Consider the following 26,761-nt stretch of genomic DNA (forward strand, 5'->3'; position numbering starts at 1 on the left):
AGGGTTAAATTTCATTGAAAAACCACTTCAACCAAAAGAGAGGTGCGGTGGGAGAGGGTAATGATCATAAAAGCTTTAATATATTTTTTTTAATCCACTGCAGATTATTTGCCATTAAATACATTAATTAGTTTTGGCAAATAATGTATTTCACTTAAGAAATCCGAAATACTTTTGATAAAAAACTATCTGGCTTCCAGTGGTAAAGGGAAACGAATGCTTATTAAATTAGAAGTGTGCCAAGAGCTGTCACATACCATCATACACAACCTCACGCTAGTCTTACAGATTAGGAACCAGGATCTGCATTTATAAGGTTAAGGAACCTGAGGCCTAGACAGATAAATTAAGATGCCCAGGTTCTTCAGTGTTAGAGATGAGTTTTGAGTTTGTCTGATTCCAAAGTCCTTATCCTTCCCCATATAGAAATGATTATACAAATATGTGATAACTTAATAAAGTAATTAAAAATGATTATAAATGCCTGGCATACTGGCTACCACTCTTTATTCCTGATCCCATTGCAAACATTAATCAATAACCTAGTATTTATTCTCTTGCCTTATACCATGCTGCTGCCCATGAAGAAGCTGAATGGTACTCACAATGGAAAACCCATTTAAGTCCCTAAATGAAAGATAATTTGAACAGAGAGATCGTAGGGATGTCTGGACGAGGGAACACTGGTACAGCTGTTGGTGGGCAGCTTTTAGGCCAGTTTGGGCACTCACTGCTGTTGGCCAGTGGTGTCTCTCCCTTCTTCTAGCATTCTCCTGTGCCCACTATATTTCTATATTTGGGTTACCAAGAGAAAGCTAACGTGTTCCCCATGGAATACGCCACAGACAGGAAGAAAAACAATTGTGAATTTAAATCCTGTCTGTTTAGCCTCCGTCTTGGTTTGGTTTTCCCAGAAGGCAGACCCTTAGACATGGACTTAGTTGCAGGCCATGATCCAGCACTTGCTCCAAGAGAGGGAATGAGCAAAATGAAAGTTGTGGGGGGCGGGGGGACGTGGAAGTACTGATAAAAAGGTGCCTTCTTAAGCAGAATACTGCTATGGGCAACTGGGGTCAACCCTAGATCTCTGAAACACCATGTGGAATATGCCTCAGAGACAGGAAGCTTGGGTATTTATCCACCAAATCCAATTCCCTACTGGCGCAGGACTGTTCAAGTTCTTCCCCTTCTCCGGAATTAAATCTTCTGTATCTTTCAGTTGCTTCTGTGCTGGCCAAACCCCATACCCTGACCTCCAGTGCTGGAGAAAGCCCTCAAGAGGAGAAGCTGGGAGATGCAGGCACTGGGGTGGGGAAGCTGTGAGCAGGATGTTGCACCAGGGGAACCCAGTAGGGGTCTGGGTCGTGGCTTCTCCAATGGCTGGCCTCGCTGGCTTCTCTTGGGTGATTTTCCCAGGTGGTGGGTAGAAAGTTAAGCTGATCCCACTTAGCTCGCTTTAGAAAGTCACCCAGATTCTTTCAGTTTTGAATGTCTAGTGCAAACTGCGGTTTGCGAGCCACATGCAGTTCTTTGGTCCCTTGAGTGAGGCTCTTCCACAAAATACCTCGCGTGGGCGCGCACATACAGTGCAATTGAAACTTTGTGGCCCATGCGCAGAAGTCGGTTTTTGGCTCCCAAAAGAAATTTCAATCGTACTGTTGATATTTGGCTCTGTTGACTGATGAGTTTGCCGACCACTGGCCTAGTGCTATGGGATGTACAGACTTCAAATAGCCTTTCTCTGTGGCCAGGCTACATTATTAGTGGTCGCAGCCCAATAGTGTGGATTTGAAATTTATGGCGGTGGTTGATTCCATCAAAGACAGCACAGAACGCTGTGTATAGCTTCTAATAAAGTCCTTGTTATCTTTTATAACCATCTCGGGCAAGCGTTGCTTCTCTCGGCTCAGCAGGCTGTGTCAGTCAGAGCAAATGCTCCCCCAGACAGCCACGGCTTGAAGACTGAAGAATGTTGAGGCCAAAATCACTAGCTTTGAAATGGAGCCAAACCGTTTTCAACAGCAGAAGGGGCAGCGTGGAGTCGGATGACCTTTGTAATGAAGAGATCCTTAGTTTTGGGAGGTCCCCGAAGTTGTGGGTAGCAAGATCTTTGCCACCAAGCTTGGAGCAAGAAGAAAAAGCATTGGTGGTGACAGGGGAAACAATATATTTGTAGTAATAGGCGCTAATTAACCCTGATGGCTGATTTTAATTATTGCTGTCATCTGTTGAAATCAGCTAGCTGACAGAGTGGGTCAGTTTCATCGTTTCCAATCGGCAGATACTCACAACGTTCTCTTTCCCCTTTCTACCTCTTCTCTCCGTTTAGCTTAAAAGGAAGCCTAAAATTAGAGTGAGGGGCATATTTTTTGAGAACCTCCATATGGGTTCCCTTGAGTTGTCTTGGTACATTTTTTTTGGATGTGTGTTTCCCTGGATTGTGTGAACTTGGCAGAAAACAACTACACATTTCTTATTCAGCCTGCTGTGACAAACTTCTTTGGGTCTTCTAGTAGAGTTCCTATTATGGGGGAGGAGTCAACATATATTTAGAATAAATGTGTTTGTAGTTCTGTGTTAGATTCTAAAGAGATAAACAGAAGTGGTGGTACTTGATTTCACAATCTCATGGTAGGAGCTGTGTGTGCATTTAGATTTATAGAATTATGCAAGAGGTACTCTGCCTCTTGGAGTTAAGCAAGGTCATGTGGAAACATCTGGAGCAATTTCTGGATGTTTGGTCTCCCATGGATTAAGCAATAGTGCTGGTCCTAATATGCCCCCAGGGCAGCAGACAGAATAGTATCACTTATAGAGGGCATCCTGGCATTTGCCCCTGCGGTGCAAGGGCTCACCTGCCCTTTTCTATAGGAGCAGGTGGAGGAGGGGAATAGGCCTGAAGCTTCACATTCCCTGGGGGTCTGTCCGGATGTCCCAGGGCCCAGGTCATGTATTAGAAATTTCAATCAGTGACCTAACATGCTGAGTGTAAATAACCTGTCATTGCTGGTTTTAGTCATCAGTCACTTTTAAGGTGTTTTCGCTACAGAAAAATCATGAAATTATTTCAGATTCCAGGATCTGATGCAGGTGTGCATGGTGCATACTAATGGATCCCTTCCCACGTGTCATCCTGGCACAGCCCCACTACTGCCCCTGGGCCTGCACTCTTCCAAGCAATCAAGTTGAAATCCTCCAGACCTCCACCTAGACCCTTAAGCCATATAGTCTGGCATTCACTTCTCTAGTTGTTTTCTGGTGGTTGTGTCATTAGAGTCTTTAAAGGAATAATGTCTATGCATCATTCTCTGTGTCCTTCTAAGATCTTGGCATGGGTTTGACCAGCAAGGAGCTGTGGGAGGTCATGCCTCTGGGCCCTTTATTCTCCCCATCTTCCCCTTTAGGCTCTCATCTTCATGCCACATCACACTTGGTGAGTATCTACTGTGTGCCCAACCCAGTTTGGCAAGAAAAAGAGCCAAAAGAAGTGTATGAAATGTTTCTTTCCTCAAAGAGCTTCTGGAATAGATGGAGAAACAAGGCATTCCCATGTGAGAGAAACACAAGACCAGACATTCTAGAGTTAAATGTGAGTAAGAGCAGCCCAGAAGCAGGAAGGCGAAGAAGAAAAGGGACTTGAGTATAGAGAGGGGAGGTGTCACAGAACAGGAGGATGCAGGCCAACCACAGCTCCAAGTGTGGTTTGAATGTGGCTTAACGGGAAACCTTATGTTGCTTGATAAGCCAGGGGCCTCACCGTCCTCCTCCCATGGCCAGGTCCAGTGCATGTGCTCTGTGTCTATGCCGGAGGGCCTGGTGAGAGACAGTAGGGACTGGTGGGGACTGTGGTGAGGACAAGGGAGATTTCCTAGTCCAAAGGTGAGTAGATCCTCTCCTAAGTGTTCACCCAGCAGGACTCCAGCCCATTTTGCCAGGTCTCCTGGTTTTTCAAGAGAAGCTAGCTTTTTATATGAAACTAGACATCCAGTACACAAAATTTGTGCATAGGTTTGAGGTGGGAAGGAGCATCCCTCAGCCTATTCTGCACCCTCTTCAATCTGGAACCCCATGCAGGATGTCCGACTGCCAATTTAGGCTCGGTCCCTCTCACAATCTGGGACTACTGGCTCCTAACCACTCACCTGGCTGCCTGCCTCATCACCCCTAACTGCCCCTGCTTGCTGGCCTGATTGCCCCCTAACTCCCTCTGCCTTGGCCCTCACCACTGTGGCTTTGTCCGGAAGGATGTCTGGAAGATATTTGGTCTAATTAGCATATTATAATACTTTATTAGTATAGATTGGGGGGATTTTTACAATATTGTATGAACCAAACTAAACATGTCTGCACCGATCTCTAGCCTAATTGTGACTGCTGGCCTTTACCAAGCCAGAGTGCTTCCCCTACAGAATGACATTGACCAGGCAGCCTGATATCCATCCACTCCCAACTGCACACCAGAGCTAGTCTGTCTTTGTGCAGTCACCACAGATGGCTCAGGGGCTCTCAAATAGGTCACAGGAGCCCTGCCTCCTCTCCAGTGAATAAAGGCTTGGGGAGAGAGCTCACCTGAGGGGAAACTGTCTTTTCCATGCTCACTGGCTGCTTGCTGTCTTGGGCTAGCATTTCTGAGAAAGCATCTGAGGCAGCTGGGTGGGGGTGAAGGGGCCATGGTTTGGGGGACAAAGCATTGAATCTAAGCACTGTGGCGTCTGTCATTCCCCAGCAGCAAACCTCAGCAGCTTTCCTTCCAATTTCATAAATCCAGACCCTTGTGGCTCATGCAACAAGCGTGATGACAAGTAATAATAACTCATAAGAAAAAGGGAGAAATTTTTTTTGTCTTTCTGACTCATGCCTCCAGCATGGGAAATCTAGGCTTGGGTGGCCACAGATGTTCTTTGGAGCCAGAAGACATGATTTTTGGAGATCATGATTTATGGGCTAGGAGGGCCGAGGGGGTCTATCAAGGAGGAGGAAATCCCATAGGGACGGCCCTAGCCTTCCTGGATGTCCCAGGCTTCTCAAAGGTGATCAGAAGCCTGGACTCTGGAACCAACCTGCCTGGGTTCAAATGATTGTTGTGCTGCTTACTAGCTCTGCATCTCCTCTCTCAAGCTCCCCATGAAGTCAGGGACGTATGTATCCTACCATCAAAAGGTCTCAGGGAAGTTGAGTGGCTTACTCATGGTGACCCAGCAGCGGCTGTTGTCGGGAGTCAGCTCACCTGGAGAGGGGCTTTCTCTCAGTTGATTGTGACTGGGTGCCTCACCGCTTGTTTCACTAAGCCTGTGCCCTGGTTAAAAACGGAATGATGGCTAACCAGATTTGGAATGTTGTTGAGGGGAAGAGCGGACTTCCATGTCTGAGTAGCCTGATGGTTTTTCATCTTTATTCTCCTTTCTATGTGGCCCAGGACGTGGGTGAGAAGGTAGTGTGGTGCTATTAGATGGGCCCAGGAACACATAGGTTCAAGCTCAGATGTAACCACTGACTGGCATGTGACCTTGGGCCAATAATTGTTTGTCCAGGGCTTTATTTTGTTTCCTAAAAGGCTGTGCCTAGATCTGTACTACTACCAAACCATGGGCCACATATGACCACTGAGCTCAATTGAGATGTGTAAAATACAATGGCCTTTGAAGGCTTAGTACAAAAAAAAAAAAATAGTTCATTAATAATTGTTATCCACACAATAGAATATTATTCAGCAATGAAAAAGAAAGAAGTATTGATGTATATGACAACATGGATGAACCTTGAAAACATCATGCTAAGTCAGAGAAGCCAGTCACCAAAGACCAGATGGTGTATGATTCCATTATATGTAATGTCCAAATTAGCAGATCTCTAATGACAGAAAATTATTAGTTGTTGCCTAGGGAATAATGGAGAGTGACTGCTAATGGGTGCAAGGTATCTTTTGGGGTGATGAAAATATATTAAACTTAGGTTATAATGATGGTTGCACAACTCTATAAACATACTAAAAGCATTTAATTGTATACTTTAAATAGGTGCATTTTATAGTATGCAAGTTATCTACCTATCTATATAAAACCCTAATTGACTGGAACAACTGGAATGACTGAATGACTATTCGCTATGATTTGCACTGACCACCAGGGGCAGATGCTCAATGTAGGAGCTGCCCCCTGGTGGTCATTTGTGCTCCCACAGCCAACCTCCCCTGTCCAGCCAACCTCCTGAAGTCCCTGCCCCTTGGCCCCCCAGGTGAAGAAGGGGACCTGGGGTTGGGTGGCAGCTGATGCTGATGTGGCCTCTTTCCCAGGGGGGCTGAGGCCGGCTCCCTCCTTGGGGCCAGCAGCTAACTTCTCATACTTTGTCCCTCCCCTTGGCCAATAGGCCCAATCAGCGTGGCTATGGCGAGGGAAGGAGGAGGTGGGGAGGTGGGGAACTGCATGGTAGCGACAATGGGGGGGTCGGCATCTGGTGTCTGTTCCTTCTGCACCCAGCCTGGTGACCGTAGCCTTCTCTCCAGCCTCGCCCTGATTGGCTTGGCCCCTGTTGGCCCTGATTGTCAGCCAGGACTAGGGACCCCACCCATGCACGAATTTTCTGCACAGGGCCTCTAGTATTTCAATAAAGGTGAAATGATAATATTTGGGATATATCAGGTTAAGTAAAATATGTGATCAAAATTAATTTCACCTGTTGTGTGTTACTTTTTTTAATATATCTGTGAGAAAATGTGACCTTGCCTATGTGGCTCGCAGCATATTTCTTTTGGACCGCCCTGTGCTGTATACTCTCGAAGGACCTTCCTAGTTCCAAAATTATATTCTTCCACAAAATGATTCCTAGGTTTGGACTTCTGATGACTCATTTGGTAACATGGCTAAAACCCAACTTGAAAAAAAGTTCATTTGCAAAAATAGGATTCTAAAGAGAAATCCTAAAAGGAAGCACAGAGTCATATAAGGTGAGCCCGAGAGCTGGGCCCGTTACTTTCTCCTGCCCCCGTGAGCCACCCACATCCATCTGTAATTGTGGACAGGGCTGTTTTAAAAAATTTATAGTCTGAGCCTGAACATTGGTTTTCTCAATCGATCCTCCTCTTGGAAGGTTGACTCTGAGACTGCTGCTGCCCCGAGGAACAGGCTGTAAATCCCTGGTTGGCAAAAGTGCTTACCAGGAGCCTGGCCGAGCCCTGGCCTGGATTCCTCACATCCTCGTGGCCCAGCTGGAGGCCACCAGAGCTTCTTTTATTTCCTGTAAGGCTTGGTGTCAAAACGCAAAACCCATGGCCCCCAATCTCACCTTCTAGGAGGGCTGAAGATGATCTTGGGAAGTGCCATTTTAACTTAGTTCTCCAGGAATTATCCACTGAATATCCATTCTGTTCCCTGCTTTTTGTGGATGCTGTGTGGGGTAATTCAGAAGTCCAAGTTTTATGGCTTTTCCGAGAGACATGCCTCCTGCAAGAACTGGGCAGTATCAGTGTCCATTAAAAACACACACACACACACACACACACACACACACACACACACACACACCCCAGCCAGCATGGATCAGTTGTTGAGCATTTAACTGTGAACTAGGAGGTCCAGGGCACATTCCAGGTTTTGGGCTCAATCCCCAGTAGGGGGCGTGCAGGAGGCAGTCAATCAATGATTCTCTCATCATTGACATTTCTATCCATCTCTCCCTCTCTCTCCCTTCCTCTTTGAAATCAATAAGAGTATATTTTAATAATAAAAAAAAAGACACACACGCCGAAACTGGTTTGGCTCAGTCGATAAAGCATTGGCCTGTGGACTGAAAGGTCCCAGGTTTGATTCCAGTCAAGGGCATGTACCTTGGTTGTGGGCACACCCCCAGTAGGGGGTGTGCAAGAGGCAGCTGATCGATGTTTCTCTCTCATCTATGTTTCTAACTCTCTATCCCTCCCTCTTCCTCTCTGTTAAAAATAAAATAAAATAAAAAAATAAAAAAAGACACACAAACTTCTGGCTTGTATTTCCATTGTGAGGTGGACCTTCCCCCTTTGCTGAGGGATCTCCGAGCCCTGGGGCTAGGAGCTCTTGTTAGCCTGTGCACTCCTCAGCACCTGAACTCGGGTAGGTCCCTGTTAGGAATGTTGTCTTATGATCATCTCTCTCTTTTTACCTGTTTTCATTTAAACAACTGGTGCGAGTGTTCACCAGTTGGGGAGGCCCAGCTGCAGGCTCTGGAGGCTGGCACCGCGGCCCACTTGCTCCACCACTGTCCCCCCACATCTGTACATGGGCTGCTTCCTGTGCTGTGAGCTCTCCTCCCCCAGGTCAAGAGTTGGGCACGGGGAAGTGAGGGCTTTCTGTGAAAAAGCCACTGTTAACATTCCTGCAAAGAACAAGGCAAAAGCAAACTCCAGTAGTTCTCAGGCTTCTTTTTAACTAATAATTATATTCACAGAGAAAGAGTAATGGAAACAGTAATGATAAGGAAGATGTAAGAGTGATCGCTTTTCTATCATTTATCCACTAAATATGAGCTTTCCAGAGAATAGTGAGCTGGCACAGAACTTGCATGGAGTGCAAAATCACAAAGGATGGAACACTCGACAGAGGCCAGGTCTGCAGAAATCAGAGTGGTTTGTGTGGACACTAAGCAAATTACATTGAGGTCCTGTCTTGTCCCATCAAGAATTCATCCAAGATGTGGGCCATTTCACCAGAAGATTCCCATTTTAACATTAGCGCTGAGGGGAGAATCCGGGTGAGTTTAAGGCAGATGAGGGTAAAGGGAAGATTTCTGGAGTGGGAACTAGAAGGTGGTGTGCCAGGCCTATCTCTGTGGCTACAAAGCCTGTGTCCCTGAGGGGACCACCTTCATTTTGTCAGGACAGTCCTATGCCTGCAGACTAGTCCAAGGCAGCAATTGGACACATAGCTGGGGACCAGTGGCTGGCCTAGATTCCGAGCTCTTGGTTTCTCATCTGGGAAGTGGAGATAACACCCACCTCACAAGGCAACTGTATGATTAAGTGAGGTATTGAGATACAATGTAAGTACCCCCAACGATGTTTGAAAATAAGTGCACCTATAGCTTTGTATGATGTCCAGCTAAAGATGCATCTGTCTTGTATTTAGGAATAAGAATAGTAGTCGCAAAAACAGTAATTATTGTAAAGTGTAGACCTCAACCGAAGACAGAACCAGAGATAAAATTCCTCACTTCACAACCTGAGCATCCTCTGCACGTGCTTGTGGAGAGAACTGCTGTATTTGCCTCTGCGGATGAACATTTTCTGGTTTATTGCTTCCCATAAAAGAACGAAGCGACGAGAGCGCTGTGCTCTGCAGCCCTTTGGAGAAGGCGTGCGGGGCACTGTAGCCAGGGGCTCACTTGTCGTGCAAGACATGGTCGCTGGAACTCTTCCCCCTGGTTCAGGGACGGCCTCTGACATGCACGGATGGACAGTACGTTCCTCTTACTCAGTGACTTCCTGTTTGTCATCTGACGGTAGTGACAGCTCACGCCTGTCGTTGGAGAGGAGGGGAATCAGATCAAATCACAGGTGCAGTGCGTTTCCAGTTGGAACCGAATCAGGCGGCCCTGGACGCAGGAGTGGCGAGGCAGGGCTTTCCGCAGAACACGGGAGCCCCCAACCCCTCATGAGGCTCATCACAGGCTTCAGTCTCCTTCTAAATCAGCACCATTCCCAGTGCCTTTCATGGCTTCACTGAACTTCTCTCAGGTTAGGAATCTTCTTGAATCTTCTTTTCCTATGCTCGTCTATTGCTGTTTGAGCTGAGGGCCATTAGCACTAGCTGCTAGGCTGCCAGGTTGGGGGACACAGGGACCAGTGAGAATGTGTCGGGTGTCATCACCCCCGCTACAGAGTGAAGGAGATTGGACCTGATGGATAGTGGATAATGGATAGGGGATGGGACATCGTGATGAGCTTTCACTGCCTATATTAAAAAGCTTTGTTTCGCTGAAACCGGATTGGCTCAGTGGATAGAGCATCGGCTTGCGGACTGAAAAGTCCCAGGTTCGATTCTGGTCAAGGGCATGTAACCTGTTTGTGGGCACACCCCAGTAAAGGGTGTGCAAGAGGCAACTGATTGATGTTTCTCTCTCATTGATGTTTCTAACTCTCTATCCCTTTCCCTTCCTCTCTGTAATAAATCAATAAAATATATTTAAGAAAAATGCTTTGTGTCCTAGTAGAGTTAACATGTGTAAAGTAGGAAGGAGTTATGCAGTAGTAAGGCCCCATAGGTTAGGAAGTTGAGACCAGTAGTCTGAACAAAAATCTGATGTTTCTCATTGCAATACTTATTATCTTTGTACCAAAAGTTTAATCTCCTACACATCAGTTATGACACTTCATGCCAACAAAACAAAGCAAAACAAAACAAATGTACAAGTCAAAGTGCCTACGGCCTAGGGCAGTGATCGGCAAACTCATTAGTCAACAGAGCCAAATATCAACAGTACAATGATTGAAATTTATTTTGAAAGCCAAATTTTTTAAACTTAAACTTCTAACGCCACTTCTTCATAATAGACTCGCTCAGGTCAAGGTATTTTGTGGAAGAGCCACACCCAAAGGGCCAAAGAGCCACATGTGGCTCGCGAGCCACAGTTTGCTGACCATGGGCCTATGGAGGTTTATTGGAGGGTATTTCTGCAGGTAGGCTAGTGTGATCCATGGGCCAGCAATGTTATCAGGATCCAACTCCCTTCTCTCCTTTTCCTCCCTTCCGTATGTCTGCTTCTTCCCAAGGCCACTTCCCCCATGGTGGCAAAAAGGCTGCAGAGGCTCCAGGTGTCACCTCTTCGCCAGCAGCAGAGAGAGATCTGACATCGGCAGCTTTCTCTGGAGAGTGAGAGGCCTTCCTTCCCAGAAAGTGGGAGCAAACCTCTGCTTCTATCTCACTGATCTGAATGGGGCCACGGGCTCCTTCCGAACCACTCCTTCTTGCCATGTTGAAATGATGCGGGCCCAACACTTTTTGCACAACTTCCTGCTGTCACAGTGGGCAAAAGATGACGGGATCTTGTGAAAAGAACCACAGAATCCCTGCTATCTGCCACGAGGGACATTTGTTAACCCCACCCACTGTGTCTGTGACCCATCTGCCCTTTCACTGTCTGCTCATCTTTCTCCCCTGCTGGTGATTTTGGAAGAGAGGGGCAGGCTTCTTGTTCTCAGAACCCCTTACTCCACTGTGTGTGTGTGTGTGTGTGTGTGTGTGTGTGTGTGTGTACATGAACTTCTCTTCCTTGTTTCTTACCTCTTTCAGAAACAATGGAAGAAGCCTTTCACTTTTCTTTATTCTTTCTGGTTCCTGTCAAAGGACTTATGACATAGGCTGGCAGAGTCTGTGAAGGACAGGGTCTCTCTCAGTGTTTGGCATGAATGGCCTTGTGGCTGTGGGAGAGAGAGTGAGGCCTGAAGGGAAGGGAGCAGACAGGCATTTGAGGAGCACACTGCATAGAGGAGCTGGCTGCTAGATATTGATTATGGTTTTTAGCAAGTCTTTTCAAGCGGGGAGTTGCTGGCAGTCTGCTCCTGTCAGGATGCTAGAAAAGAAAGCCCGATTCCTTAGGCAAATCCCAAACCTATAGAAATGCACCTGGAGGGTTTCACTGGGTATTAGAGCCGGGGAGGTGTTCTCTCTGGACGAAAGGAGAGAAACGAAGCTGCCATGACTCAGGCAGCCACCTGAAAGGCCTATCCCCAATGGCCCTTCCTGTATTCGCTCCCTGTCTTCCCTTTCCCGTTGATGGATCTGTGACTCGGGACTGAAACTCGAGAGGATGTGGATCCTATCTTTCTTCCCACTCAACGTGGTGACTCTTTGATGGCCAGATCAGTTTCCAACTCAGAAAGGTCCGAGTAGTGGACCACAGAGTCAAAAGGAAGTGGCTTTGCTTGTAAATGGACGCCGCACTGCTGTCCTCAGTCCTGTTCTTCTCACTGTGAAACATCCAGAGAATACTTTAGTTGGGGTGTGAAGTTCAGTGGTGAGAGACAAGAGAAGAAAAGGAAAACATTGTTAGAGAATCTACATGCCCATGGTCTCTTCCTACTTGCTTTAGGAGACCTGATTTCCAAGGTGAGGCCAAGGTTACCTTCAGTGGCTGACATGGTTTGGTGTCCCTTGAGAAGGCCCCTCAGCCTGCTTTGGGCTCCAGCTCCAGCCGCAGTGGGCAGTTCAGTGTGAGTGCAGACTCTGTTGCCCTGATGGTGCCACCTCAAGCATGGGCTACGCGTCCGTCCTTCTACTCCCTGGTCCAGGGTCTTCCCTAGTAGGTGGGAGCTGGCTTGGCCCATTCAAAAAGGCAGCCTGGAATTTGGGAAGCTCCTGCTTCTGGGGCAGATCTCAGCTGTGGGGAAGGGAGCCACCACCCTTATCTTTCAGGTTGGACTATTTTACATCTCTGTGCTTTCATGAGAACTGTGTCCCAGTTGTTAGCAGCAGCCTTCGAAATGCACCCTCATAGTTCCTCTTTCTCTTTCCCTGTCTTGCTTCCCAGTCTTCCTCACTCCTTCTTCCAGACATTCCTTTCAGATACACTATTTGCATGCAAGTCTCTTTCTCAGACTATGCATTTGGGATAGTTCCCAGCATCGCAAACTGCCACTGTGAAAAGCATTACTGCAGTTTCACAATGGCGCCGAGGTTTTTGTTTGTGGGATCGGGCCAGCCTCTGTCTGTCATATGGCCCAGGATGGCAGGGTATTTGGGGACCTGAGCATAGATTGTCTCTGTCCACCATCAGGGAACAACCATCACCCCTTGCGGACTGTACTTGAGCTCCTTGTGCCCATAGCCATCTTAATTCCCACACAGTGTTCCCAGTCCTCTTGCAGCGTATTACTATGATTGGTAGAAGGCGTTAGGGAGCCTCTATTTCCATGGCAGAGTGGGGGACATTTATGTGGAGAAAAGAAAGGAAAGCGCTCTCTGCTCAGCAGGGTGCCTGATGGACCCAGTGAGGGTGGAGGCAGGCAGGTTTGGGGAAGAGCTACCATATTTTACATGGGGTGGGATAAAACATGGAAGCAGGTATCAGCGAGGAGTTTGTCAGTTTCTGTTCGATAAACGCCAACCCCATGTGGCTCAGGCTTAAAAGGGAGTACACTGAGATGTGTAATGAGAAGGCCATGATTGGTCTGGCTTCAGGTATCCAGGGGCTGACATGTGATGTCCTAGGGACCCGAGGTCTTTTTGTCTCTTGGTTTGGCTATGCTCACCTTGGTGTGTTACTGGTATTACATATGTGTCCATATCCCCCCAATGCCCACCCCCTCCACTCCCATATATGCCTTCACCCCCCTGCTGTCTCTGTCCATTGGTTATACTTATATGCATGCATATAAGACTTTTGGTTGATTGGGGTGAGTCTCCTGGGATCTCTGCTTTGATTGGCGTGGCTCAGTTATGAGCACATCTCAGAACCAATCATCTATAGGATATGGGGCTTTGTTTGACCTGGCGTCTAGTGAGTGAATGGATCTCACCCTGAAGAGGTAGATTGGATATGGAGAGGGGTCATTTCCCAAATGAAAATCTGAAGTTGATTCAAATGAAAGGAGAGGGATGCTAGGAGGGAGGAGTGTGGGCACCACATTTCAGTGTACTTTAAAAAAAAATAATTTTCCAATGGAGATTTAATGAATTCCTCCTCTATGCAAGTAGTGAGGGCCACTAAGAGAAAATTGCTGTTAGGTAGCTACAATCTAATGGAGGAAATGAGGAAGGTATGTGTGTAGCTGGACTAGGATGTGCCATCTGAAGCAGTAATCTCCACATTGTTCTTATGAATGTAAATTTATTTAGCAATTATGTAAAATAAATACTATATTTTGTATTCACATATATTTTATGTGAATATAAAAATGATGCTAGTATCTAATTTTGTATTTATACTATATTTTTCTATTTAAAAGAGGGATCCCAACATTATACAAGCTTCAAATCCCACCAAACTTGAATGCACCCATGATTTTAAATACCGAGAAACATAACCCTGACTGGGTAGCTCAGTTGGTTAGAGTGTCATCCTGCTATGCCAAGGTTGTGGGTTCGATTCCTGGTCAGGGCACATACAAGAAGCAACCAATGATTGCATAAATAAATGGAACAACAAAACTGATCTCTCTCTCTCTCTCTCTCTCTCTCTCTCTCTCTCTCTCTCTCTCTCTCTCTCTCTTTCTCTTTTTCTCTTTCTCCCCTTCCTGTCTCTCAAATTAACTTAAAAAATATAAATTTAGGAAGAAGAAAATAAACATAAACCATTTAAACATTATATTTATTAATAGAACAGAACAGAGCATTTCAATTTTACTTAAGTATTATAATTTTTAATATTGTTTTATTCTATGAGTACTATATTTTGAAGGACAATGTGATTGAATGTACTTAAATCATTTTTTTGAAAATATTAGTTCCATATTTTGAGATACAGCTAATTGATCTGTTTATTTTAACTTACTTTAAAGTTCAGCTTAATATTAAAGTTTAAGGGCTATTTTCTCTGAAATGGAGAATTCACCAAGTTACACAGATCCCATGGAAAAAAAACACCAGAGGCTGTGTTAAATCAAGCTGTTCATTTTTCCATTTTATCTACCAGTTATGCAAAGACTTTTGCTAACACCTTCCCACTGTTTCTGGTTTCCTTGGATTAATCTTGCAACTTTTGAAAGGTGTTATGTTTACATATTTTTAATAAATAGGTCAAAGTTAGTGAAACTCTATTTGGGAATGTTTTTATTCAGATTACATAATTCTGCTTCCAAGTTTTAAGGTGGAAAGTATGAACCGTTTATATGCTGCTGGTTTTTATCATTCGGGGAAGGGAACAACACACTTTTTAAAATATTTGTTTTCGAAATGCTCTCTTCACAGAACAGTTTTCTGTAGGAAAGCTGTACTTGTTTACCTGGTTGATAAAATACAACTTTGGAGGGTGTGTGTGTGTGTGTGTGTGTGTGTGTGTGTGTAGGCATGTGTTCTCTGAATACTAGTATATCTGTTAGGTACATACTTAGCCAGTACATACTTCTCAGAAGACATTAGCATATTTATAACTGTCATATTTTTATAAAAGAGAAACTCATAATTCATTTTTAAGTTCAACAATTTAAAAAATACTCTTGCCAAAATATAATCAGTGGACATCTGTATAGTATAAAAAGATTTCATGATTATGTCCCCATCTCACTTAAAAATAGTGTGAAGATTTTATTGTTTCAAAATAATATCTGTAAATCTGCTTAACTGAGCTCTTATAAAGTGCACTATGTTGCAACCTCTGAAAGCAAGTGAACTCAGAAGGGCTCCCTGGTCATCCTGCACTCTTCCTTCAGGCCTCTTACCTGCCATGAATGAAAGTGCCTTTCTATTACATTAATTATGGTATATGCTGGACTCAGGGTGGTTGCTACTGTTAACCCGTATGTTAAATATTAAATGAATATGTACTTTTCTTATTTTTTAGAATGGCATGTGATAGAGATATGGAGGTTCTAATATTCTCCCCCTTCTCTTCTCCCCCCCCCCCCCCGCTCTCTAATATGGCCTGTAGCTCACCCACCCATAGGACCCTCTCAGTCTTTGCTTAGATAACTCTACTGTAGATTTGTTTTTAAAGACTTAAAAATCTAAGTTCAAGGGACTTCAGAGATCAATTGTGCATTTAACTTGCACATACAGCATCTGAGATAAAGTGATTAAACTTCAACAGCCCTGATAGATCTGGCACTAGAATCCCCTCACCAAATGCTGAGATAGTGACTACCCATGACCATACACACTCAGCTGCCTTCCCATGTGGATCTCACAGATTTTTTTTTTTTTTTTTTTTTAGCAACTTGAGTTGTTTTTCTTTAAATTCTGCTTGAGGGTTTTGGCTGGTGTGGCTCAGTGGTTGAATGTTGACATAGGAACCAAGAGGTCGTTGGTTCAATTCCAGGTCAGGGTATATGCTCTGGTTGTGGGCTTGATCCCCATTAGGGACCCTGCGGGAGGCAGCCAATTGATGATGCTCCTCTCTCTCATTGATGTTTCTTTCTCTTTTTTCCTCTCCCTTTTATTTAAAAAATGAAAAGAGCAAAGAGTAAAGAAGCCTGGGAGTATTTCTATGCCAACAGAGCAAGGTTACTTTTCCTCTTTAAGAGGACTTGGGGATGGTTTTTAGTATTGATGATTCTTCCTAATTTCTTCTACCAGACTACTGACTGTCTTCCTTCTTCCCTAAGAAGGAAGCCAAAAGAGAGCAATAATCAGACAAGCCCACCTTCTTCTGAGTCTCATCAGAATGCGTGATCACCTCTCTCTCAAGGCCATTGCCTTTTTCTCTGTTTCCCTTGACCCTGCTATATATTGAAATATTTTGGTTTCTGCCTGGGTTCTTGACCTTGGAACTGGTATATTCTACTTATGTGATTAGGCCTGTTCTTAGTCTAGTCACAGCCACAGGTGGCTATTTAAATTTACATTAATTAACATGACAATAGAGATTAGATTTCTTTTCTGGACTAGCCACATTCACAATAGCCACATGAGGCTGGTGGCTACCATATGGGGCAGAAACCATGTTGGGCACCTCCATCGCTGCAGAAAGTGCTTTTCCATGGCACAGATCTAAATGGGCCACTGAGGTATTGGGGTTTTTTCTATTTTTAAATGTGGGAAATTATCTTGGGGAGCATTTTAGGAGTTCCTGTGCCTCCAATTGATTTCCCAAACTTTCTCGACAGGTTGGATATTGGGCCAAATGGCTGAAGAGAAAGCCTCACAGAGCATTACAAATAGCATTAAATGAGCCACCACTGTCTGAAAGGAGGCTTCAGTTTTGGAACCAGGCGTCCACATCACACCCATTGGGTTGTAGCTGCACCTAGTGCCATCTGTCCCTATTTTTCTCCCTACTTCCCCCTCTGTCCACCCTATCACCCCTTGAAGGCCATTTTTAAAAAAACATATTTTATTGATTTTTTACAGAGAGGATGGGAGAGGGATAGAGAGTTAGAAAAATCGATGAGAGAGAAGCATCTATTTGCTGCCTCCGGCACACTCCCTACTGGGGATATGCCTGCAACCAAGGTACATGCCCTTGACCAGAATAGAACCTGGGACCCTTGAGTCTGCAGGCCGATGCTCTACCCGCTGAGCCAAACCAATTAGGGCTTGAAGGCCATTTTGTTGGGAGGCCCATTTCATAGCCACCAATACAGATTTTGGTGCCGAATTGGGTTCCTGTCTTTGAATGTGCAGGTGGGTTAATAAGAGCAGGTAGGGTGTTGGTTGAGACGATGCCCCCACTGCCTGAGAAATGTGGCTTATTTCACTCCCCATCATCAGGTGCAGTGGGCACATGACTTCAGTGATTGCTCCTGAGTGCTGTGGAAGTCAGGTACAGGTGGTGCCTCGCATAAAGAACGCCTCGCACAGCAAACGCTGCACACAACGAACTTCATTTCATGATTCATACAACGAACTTCGTTTCACACAACGAAGTCGCCCGAGCTTCCACGACTGCTTTGCCCGAGCTTCCACGACTGCTTCGCCCAAGCTTCCATGATCGCTGCCGATGTATTGCATCCTTCCGCGCAGGCACTGCAGGCAGTCGTCAGTCACTGCGCTTAACTTAAGCACGTATCGCGGCAATCGTTCTTTATTACGAATTAACTCACGCACGTATCACGGCAGTCGTCCTTTTAAGTTAAACTCAATATTTTTTTTATATCATGGCTTCTAAAAAAAGCAGGAAGGTGATTTCTGTTGAAATGAAACAGGAAATAATTAGAAGGAGTGAATGTGGGGTAAAACAGTGTGACCTCGTCAAAGAGTTTGGCCTCAGCAAGACCACCATTTTCACCATTTTGACAAATAAGGATGCAATCAAATCAGCCAAAGTAGCCAAAGGAGTATCAAAACTATTTCATGAAAAACATAGGTCTTCAATCCACGAGGAAATGGAGAGGCTATTAGCGATTTGGATTAAGGACAGGCAGGTGAAAGGTGACGTAACAACCCAAGATATTATCTGTCACAAAGCCAAGAGAATTTATGACGATCTAAAGAAAAACATCCCTGGAAGTAGCAGCAATCAAGATAATGAAGAATTCAAAGCCAGCAGGGGGTGGTTTTTTAGATTTAAGAAAAGGTGTGGAATCCACAGCGTTACTATGCATGGTGAGGCTGGCAGTGCTGACAAGAAAGAAGCAGAAAAGTTCTCTATTAACTTTCAAAAATGTATTAAGGATGAAGGATACTGCCCACAACAAGTGTTCAATGCCGATGAAACGGGTCTTTTCTGGAAAAGAATGCCGAGCAGAACCTTCATTACAAAAGAGGAGAAGAAATTGCCAGGACACAAAGCCATGAAGGACAGACTTACCCTTATGTTTTCGTCTAATGCCAGCAGAGACCTCAAGATCAAACCTCTATTGGTTTATCACTCTGAAAATCCAAGAATTTTCAAGAAAAATAACGTTATTAAGTCCAAACTGCCCGTCCATTGGAAGTCCAATCAAAAAGCCTGGGTGACCCAAGTTATCTTCAACGAATGGATTCTGGAAACCTTTGCTCCTGCCGTGAAGAAATTCTTGCTGGAAAAAGAACTGCCGCTCAAAGCCCTTCTGATACTACTTGACAATGCCCCTTCTCACCCAAAAGACCTAGAGGAAATAATGCAGGAAAATTATCCTTTTATCAAGGTGCAGTATTTGCCACCAAACACCACATCCATTCTTCAGCCAATGGATCAGCAAGTTATTGCGAACTTAAAAAAACTCTACACTAGAGCCCTCTTTAATAAGGTGTTTGAAGAATGCAAGTTTGGTGGAGACAATATGACTGTCCGAAAGTTTTGGAAGGAGAAATTTGATGTCCTTATGGCAATACGACTTATACAGAAGGCCTGGGAAGAAGTGTCACAAAGGACCCTCATTTCTGCTTGGAAGATGCTTGTGCCTTCGTGGACCCAGGAAGAAGCAGTAGTTGATGACACAGAAGTGGTGAAGGACATCATCACAGTGGCCCAAAGGTTGGAATTAGAGGTAGAGGAAGAGGATGTAGAGGAGCTTATTGAGGAACACAAAGAAGAGCTGACAACTGAAGAGCTCCAAGCACTTCTGGTCCAGCAACAGGACAATGCTCAAAGGGAAGCGTCATCTGATAACGAGGAGCAACAATCAGACAATCAACCAGTCCCAACTGCTGACATCAAGAACATCCTGGTCAAATGGAAAGCAGTTCAGGAGTTTACCAATGCCCACTATCCGGATTCAGCTGAAGCAAACAGGATCAACGATCTTTACTCCGATACTCTTGTCCGTTATTTCCGGCAGATGTTGGAGAAAAGAGAAAAACAAACGACTTTGGACAGGTTTTTCATGAAACCATCGGCCAAAAAGCAGAAAATGGATGAAGATGTGCAAGATTCGGTAGACTCTACTTAGTCTGTCTTAAAATTAAAAAAATGTGTGTTTTTTTTTTAAATTATGTTTTTAGATGTATCTAAATAAAAATAATAACAAAAAATTTATCTTTTTTTATGTCATCTTAGCATATTTTATGCTACAGAACGAATTATTTTTTTTAACATGTATTGTTATGGGAAAACGCGTTTCACATAATGAACTTTTCGCATAACAAACTTGCTCCTGGAATGAATTAAGTTCGTTGTGTGAGGCACCACTCTGTACCCACTTTTGATGGGGGTTAACTGTAGGTCTGAAGAGTTTAGCTTCTCTGCCTTACAGCAGGTGCGATCATCATCCTCTTTATTTCCAGAGGCTTCTAGTCCATTGAGGCTACTCTGGATTTGCTGGGAGCTACTGCAGAGTGCATTGCCTGGGACTCCTGCAGTTTCCTTTCTGAAACACAGTCCAGTTGGGATGCACATTGGCATATGGTGACTCAGACCCTTTCGTTCAATGTGTGTCTTCATTGAAAAATGTGTAATGAAGATCCTTAGAGTGTTGTTTGGACCAGCAGCACTGGCATCCACTGGGAACTTGTTAAAAATACTGAATCTTATAGACCTACTTCTCAGAGTCAGCATTTTAATAAGGTCCCTGGGTGATAGGCATGCATATTAAAGTTGAGAAGAATTCCCATATTGAATAGTGTGTGTGTGTGGGGGGGGTGGGGGGGGTGGGCGGGTATTGATTGATTGATGGAGAGAGATCTAGAGGAGAGGAGAGGGGTCCTCTTGCTTGCTTTCTGATGAGGCCAGTGAGGAGAGACTCCAGGAGAAGGCCAGAGCTCCGAGTAACTACAGATTGTGAAATCTGGAAAGGGACGAGGCAGAGAGGTTGCACAGTGAAGGGCAGGGGAGGCACTGCCAAGAACTGGGGCTGACTCCTGCCCCTGATGTGTGCTTAGATCAGGAGGTGAGCACTCCTGGGGGTCAGCCCCTGGGTTCCTTGGAACAAACCCATGTGCTTCCTTTAGCGGAGCAATGAAGAAAGGTGGAGCTGTTTTGAAAAGAGCAAGCTCTGAAACAGGCTGCTGGGGACCTGATCTTTCCAAGCCATTGACAGGCATCTGAAAGGCTGCTGGTGAGGCGGGCACAGGAGGAAGTGTCTCAGGCGGCCAGGCAGCGCTATGCATGCTGAAGCCCCGCCTCTGAGAGGGCTGTAGGGCTCTGTGGAGCTCAGCGAGCGGTCTTTCTGGTCCTGGGACATTAAGGGGTCCTTTCATTTCGGACTTCAGAGACGGAGAGGACAAGCTGAGCACTGTGCTGGGAACTTTGAAGGCACCCAGGGATGAGGACAAATGAGGTCAAAGTCATTAGTGTGGGGTAGCAGAGCTGCCCAGACTTTGGTGGTCACTTGAGCACCTATCAAAACGCAGTCTCACGGAGTAGGTCTGAGGTGCAGTTCCATCAAGCTCTCAGGCGATGCTGATGTTGTTGGTCCAGGCACCACCCTTGAGGAGTAAGCTGTAATGCGAAGAGCTTGGTTCAGGAACCCAGAAAACCTGGATTCCGATTCAGGTTTGCCCCTAAAATTCCTGGGCCTATCATTAAACTGAACCCCTTCACCAAGGTTGAATCACCTGGGGATCTTTCCTGGAGATTCAGCTCTGCCCTTGTGGATCCCGTGATTACTTCCCAGTCATGCCCAGGTCACGGCTCAAGTGAAACACAATGATCCCATCGCTGGAGAGCGTCCACCATGTTTTAGGCCAGGGAGGCACAGTGAAGAGAAAAACACAGGGAGGCTGGGCCCTCCTGGAGCTTAGGACCTGTTAGGGGGAGGGGAGGAGAGATACCACAATGAGAGTCGGTCTGTTATTCTGTCCCTGACATGTGCGTGTTCTCTGGGAGCTTGTGATCTGGAGGTTTCTGGGGAGTCTGGGAAGGCTGCCTGGAGAAAGCAGCCAGGGGCTGTGTGGACTCCCTCACCTTTGCCTCCAAGTCACAACCAGAGCTATTGGGTTTTGCAGAATAACCATGACAAAATCTGCGCTTGGGGCCAGATGGGGCTCTTGGCTCACACTGGTGGGTTGGGTGCTTTGGGCAGTCCCTTGTTCCCAAGGGCAGTCTTGCAGGGGCTTGCCCAGCCTCGGGGGGCTGTGCAGGGGTCGGTGTCAGGAGCGAAGGAAAGGCAGTAGCAGTGGAGATTTGAGGGTGGGGGAGTAAGGAGGTGGTTGGGCCTTTCCTTTCCCCTCCAGGGGTGGGTTTGCACGGGGACTGGAAATGGGGCCAGTCCCTCCGGATGCCGTAATACATGGACATCACAGGTCACACAGCGAGCTGGGAGCCCCAGCTGCCTCATGATTCCTCCCCCCTCTTTTTCTACAGAGGCCCCTACTTCCCTCACAGCTCCTCCCTGCCCCTCTCCCTCCCCCCAGCAGCAGCAGGCTGGGCTCATCTCTCTGGGTCTGGAGTCTCCCCTCCCAAGTCCTTCCAGCACGACTGCCCCAGGGGTCTGGAGACTCCAGTGTGCCCCATGCAGATTTGGGCTCCACCAGGCCCGAGATCTTCTTTTCTTTTCTTTTCTTTTCTTTTCTTTTCTTTTCTTTTCTTTTCTTTTCTTTTTTCTTTTCTTTTCTTTTCTTTTCTTTTCTTTCCTTTCCTTTCCTTTCCTTTCCTTTTCTTTCCTTTCCTTTCCTTTCCTTTCCTTTTCTTTTTCTTTCCTTTCTTTTTCTTTTAAAAATATATTTTATTGATTTTTTACAGAGAAATGGAGAGGGATAGAGAGTAGAAACATCGATGAGAGAGGAATATAGACCAGCTGCCTCCTGCACACCCTCTACTGGGGATGTGACCGCAACCAAGGTACATGCCCTTGACCAGAATCAAACCTGGGACTTTTCAGTCCACAGACTGAGGCTCTATCCGCTGAGCCAAACCGGTTTCAGCGAGATCTGCATTTCTAACTGGCCCCCAGGAATTACCCCTGCAGCTGCTGGGAAGCAACACAGAGCAGGGGACAGGACAGCTGAGGCTGTGCCGGCTTCGGGGTTCGGGTACTTGTCCCTTTCCCCTCTGAGTAAAAGGAGAGGCCCATCTGAGGGACCGAAAAACCTCAGCTTTCAACAGGCTTTTCCTCTTGACGCTGAGATGTGTGCTTTGTTACGGGGATAATGTTTAAATCTGGCTTGAAGCTGCTGCCTGTGGTGCCATCGCTGAGTTGGAGAGCATGACAGGGACACTTTGGCCCAGGCCACTGGGGTCCTACAGTCGCCCCCACTGGACAGGGTGTGTGAACATGTGTGGGGACATTCAATGGGGTCTGTGGCCTCTGCAGCTCTGAGCTCTCTGGATCTGCCCTTGTCCGTCTTCCCGGAGCTCTGAGGCAGCTGAGGGCCCATGCACAGCCCGTCTAACCCCTGGCTTCCTCCAGTACTGGTGGGTGTGGAGAGCTTGCAGCCTCCACAGTTTGTGCTCCTTATCAAGGACCAAGAGCAATGCAGAGGGACATGCTTTTCTTTTCTTTCCTTTCCTTTTCTTTTTGTTTCAGCTGGAAAATCTGTGTAAATGCACATGCAGAAAGCCAGTGCCTCCCGTGCCCCCGCTCCCCCCCCCTTCGCCCACCCAGGGGCCCCTTCCTGAGACTCTAGGTGTGGAGTCAGGATGGGGGCTGGTGACAGAATGGTGTGGGGGAGGCAGATTTCGCCCCTGCTCACTGGGTTCCAAGAAGGCAATCTGCTGGCTTCAGGCTTATGCAAAACGGACCACCGACCCCGGGGTGAGGCCCAGGGTGCGTGGAGTGGAGACAGCTGTGTAAACCACAGGGCGGGGTATTTATAGCCTCGGTGGCTGAGCCTGCCTCGGAGCCAAAGTCAGTGACTGCCTCCACGGGCTCAGCTTTTGCGGCGTTAACTGTGCTGCATTGGGCGTGTGAGACTTGGTTTCCTCATCTGCAAATGGGGCCTGTCGTCCTGGTCCTCGGGATGTTTTAGGGGGGTGGTGCCCGCTGCCCCAGGGTTCCAGAAGAAATGCAGAATCCCAGTTCTCAGGGAGGGGACAGTTAACAGGACCTCTCCAACCAGGCTGCTGACCCCAGGAGGCCTCTTTCCTGGGCTCCCGGAGCTCCGGGACAAGGTGTGACGTGCATACCTGGGCTGGAGTCCCAGCTCAGCCACTTAACCCCGTCAGCAGTGGCAGTAAGATGGCCCAAACATCCTGTGAGAGCAGGGAGTGGATGGTGCAGGCAGGCTACTGGGCACAGAGGAGAGAGGCATGCAAGGTAATTAGGGTGACACACGGTAGCAAATCTGTCCATCAGCTGTCTGTCCACAAGTGTGAAGGAGTTAATTCCTCCTCAGAGAGCAGGCAGCCCCTCCTCTCCATTGGACGTGGGGCTGGCACGTGGGAAGGATGGAAGCCTGGGGGACAGGAGTGCACAGAGGAGAAAGTCTTAGGGTGAAGGCGGGGGCCTTGGGCACTCAAGGAAATCTATTCTTAGTGCCAGAAATCCATGGGTTTTCCAAGCCCCAGTTCCAAGGAGAATTGGGGGGCGGGGAAGGGATGGGGCAGAGAATGAGGGAGGAGGGGAGAGAGAGAGAGAGAGCAGAAGAGGGTGAGCACACAGCTCTGTAATGGAAACTTGGCTCCCAGCCTCCACTCTCTTTCCTTCCTTAGCATGTGGCTCAAGTCTCAGGTTGAGAACTTCTTCCCTTTCTAGCAGGCACCCTGTGCTAGCTCCACGGCCTACTTCTGCCCCACCCTGCCCCCTCTGAGACTGCAGTCCCACAGGCTGCCTCTGCTCATCAGTGTGGGGCACGGAACACGTGAGCCTGCTGCTTCCCTCTTTATGCCCCCTGCCTTCCCCCCACCCCCCTCCCAAACACCCCGGCTAATTAGGCCAACATGCACTTCCAGGGCCCGGCACATGAGGAGCCAAGAATGCAGTGGACAGGGGCCAAGTGTTTTTGTTGACATTGCTCAAGTGTAGCTTTGTGAAGCAGTCTCTGCCATCGCAGAGAAAGTCCGAGGAAGCAGGAGATGATGAGGGGAAAGCAGTGGAAAAACCAAGTGTGGCCACCTCTCCCAATCTTTTCTGCCTTCCTCACTGCCCACCCTCTGCCCTACTTCCCTGAATCCAAGAGTACAGCCCTGGTGTCATGACCAATGGGACTAGCTTAGTCTCTAGGAAATCCACACTCAGAGGAGCATTATGTGTCCAGTGCTGTTTCAGAACCATTTACTTTGTTCTTTGAGATGCTTTCACGGGGTAGCATCATGCTTGGCTGTGTTCCTGATAGTGTCTGAGGAAACAGCCTTCTTGAAAGTAAGTCCAGTAAGACTGTCCTCACCCTAACCTGTTATAAGGTGCAGGATGCATTGCTCTGTCTTTCTGTGGCTGAATGATGCAACCCACTGAATTCTGTCCTTTTCAGGACTTACCAGACCTGGGTTTAAATCCCATTCTGCCCTTTTGTGCTTCCTGTGTGACCTTGGTCGAGTTTTTTTTTTTAGCCTCTCTGTGCTTCAGTTTGGAGGTAAATGAAATGGGACATAATATTGTCCCACTTGGCTCAGTGGGAAGCGAGTGAAGTGCTTAGTTTTCATCATTCTCATTTTCTCAGACTCTGATCTCTACATTAGTGGTCAACTATAAAAGATATTTTTGTTGAGATAAAAGTTTGTAGGTTTTGGAATCCAGAGGTACTGCTTTAATAGTCTCTAATTCCTGAAGATATTGAATCATTATGTAAAAAAAGAAAAAAAAATCCTCTAATTTTCTGCTACAATAGCTGGCTTTATTTATACATCTCTTAATTGGTATCAGCTTTTCTCTTACAATTACAGAACCATGGAAACTTGGCCTAGGAAAGGACTTTGGAAGTCGTTGGAAGGGACACTCTCGCTTCTTTGCAAATCTTTGCATTGCTGTGTCACCAGGCGCTTTACTTTGACCCAGATTACGAGCACAGCAGAGTGGCCAGTCTGTTGGTCCATAGCACAGCCCTGCCTTTGAATCTCAGGCAGGCTGGCAGATGCCTTTGGTGCCCTGCCCACATCACTTTGTTCTTACCTCTTCAGTGCACACTGGCACTGTTCAACTGTTAGCACCTGTATCTCATTGTCCAGGGCCTTTTTCCGGGCACCAGAACCTCCCTTGGACATGTGGCAGGTTGGAAGTGCCAGGGAATGTGTGTCCCTGGGAACAGCCTTCGGCCAGCAGCAGACCAGGAGTAGGTAGATCAATACATAAGCTCCCTCACCCCTGGGGTGTCTGAGATACCTGCCTACATTGGCACCCACAGCTTTCCAGAGGGTTCAAACTCTAGTTGATTCATTTTGGCAAAGCACCTGATATGCACCCTCTGTTGGCTGACTCCCTTTCCCTGTCCCATTTCCCTATTCGTAGATCACCCCTCTCCCCACCCTCTATAAACCACCTTGACTTGAATTTTTGCCTCAGGAACTGCTTCTGTGAAAACCTGGCCTCAGACAAATGGGATGTCTTTCTCCACACTTTCAGATTATTTATGACATTATGGTATTCAGTTCACATTGTAGGGCTGCTTGTTGGATTTTAAGGCCACTGGCCTTATTGTTTCTTGGTGAAATTTTGAAAAGTTTTCCTGTGCTTGTCAACAGTCTTAATCATAAGAATTAACTGTTCAGGTTAACCAGACTACACAAATGCCTGCTTTATCCTTGAATTATATTTGGTATTATCTTCATGTTTTTGGCAAAACTGATATCTGTGGCTACCATGTAGGTTTTATATTTCTGATTCTAAAGTTATCACTTAGTGTAGTGATGTTAGTTAAGTTCCACAGTCTACTTTTATTATTATTTTTTTAAGAACATACATCAGGGCTGGCCAACATGCATAAGGTTTAATTGGATATCTTGATAATTTTACGTCTGGCAACAGTCTCCCTTTGATTGTGGAAAACCTTAATGCATGAGTGGCTGACATTTTTGTGTCTTGTTGGTTTAGGTGAGATGTCCACAAGCATTGTGATTTTTCAGAAACTTCTGTTAGCCTTACTTGATCCATCCACAGAATGGGAATAATTATTCAGGTGTTGGAGGAACAACAGTGGGCAAAGCAGACAATATTTGTGCTCCCCCTTTCTTTCCCAGATGATGTCATGAAGTACAAATTTAATATTGAAGGTGTAATTATTTAGGAAACTGAACCACCATGGAAATAGAGCAATGCGTATGATTACCTTCAGCTTTTCATTGACTGTTTCAGAACACCACATTGATGTGGCTGGATGGGGTGTACCCTCCAGTCTTTTGTGAAGACCATTGCACATTAGGCCCTTGTCTTATATTTAAGTCCATTTTTTGACCACCGCAACTCTGAAAC

The 26,761-nt window shown here is 46.3% G+C and overlaps 1 protein-coding gene across 4 annotated transcripts in view; it reads left to right on the top strand.

The window, feature by feature from the left end:
* The window catches only part of SLC24A3 (solute carrier family 24 member 3), a 466,656-nt gene that overhangs the window by 44,908 nt on the left and 394,987 nt on the right, over nucleotides 1-26,761 (top strand). Inside the window, exon 1 of one of the 4 annotated variants that reach the window (XM_045574625.1) lies at nucleotides 16,735-16,809. The exons of the other annotated variants lie outside the window; for them this stretch is intronic. Coding sequence (XP_045430581.1) covers nucleotides 16,788-16,809 — 22 coding nt within the window. The 5' untranslated portion in view covers nucleotides 16,735-16,787. Of the gene's footprint in view, nucleotides 1-16,734; nucleotides 16,810-26,761 lie in introns of those variants that run through there. 4 annotated transcript variants of the gene reach the window in all.

This window comes from Pipistrellus kuhlii, unplaced genomic scaffold (genome assembly GCF_014108245.1).
Source record: "Pipistrellus kuhlii isolate mPipKuh1 unplaced genomic scaffold, mPipKuh1.p scaffold_m20_p_6, whole genome shotgun sequence".
NCBI classification, from domain to species: Eukaryota; Metazoa; Chordata; class Mammalia; order Chiroptera; family Vespertilionidae; genus Pipistrellus; species Pipistrellus kuhlii.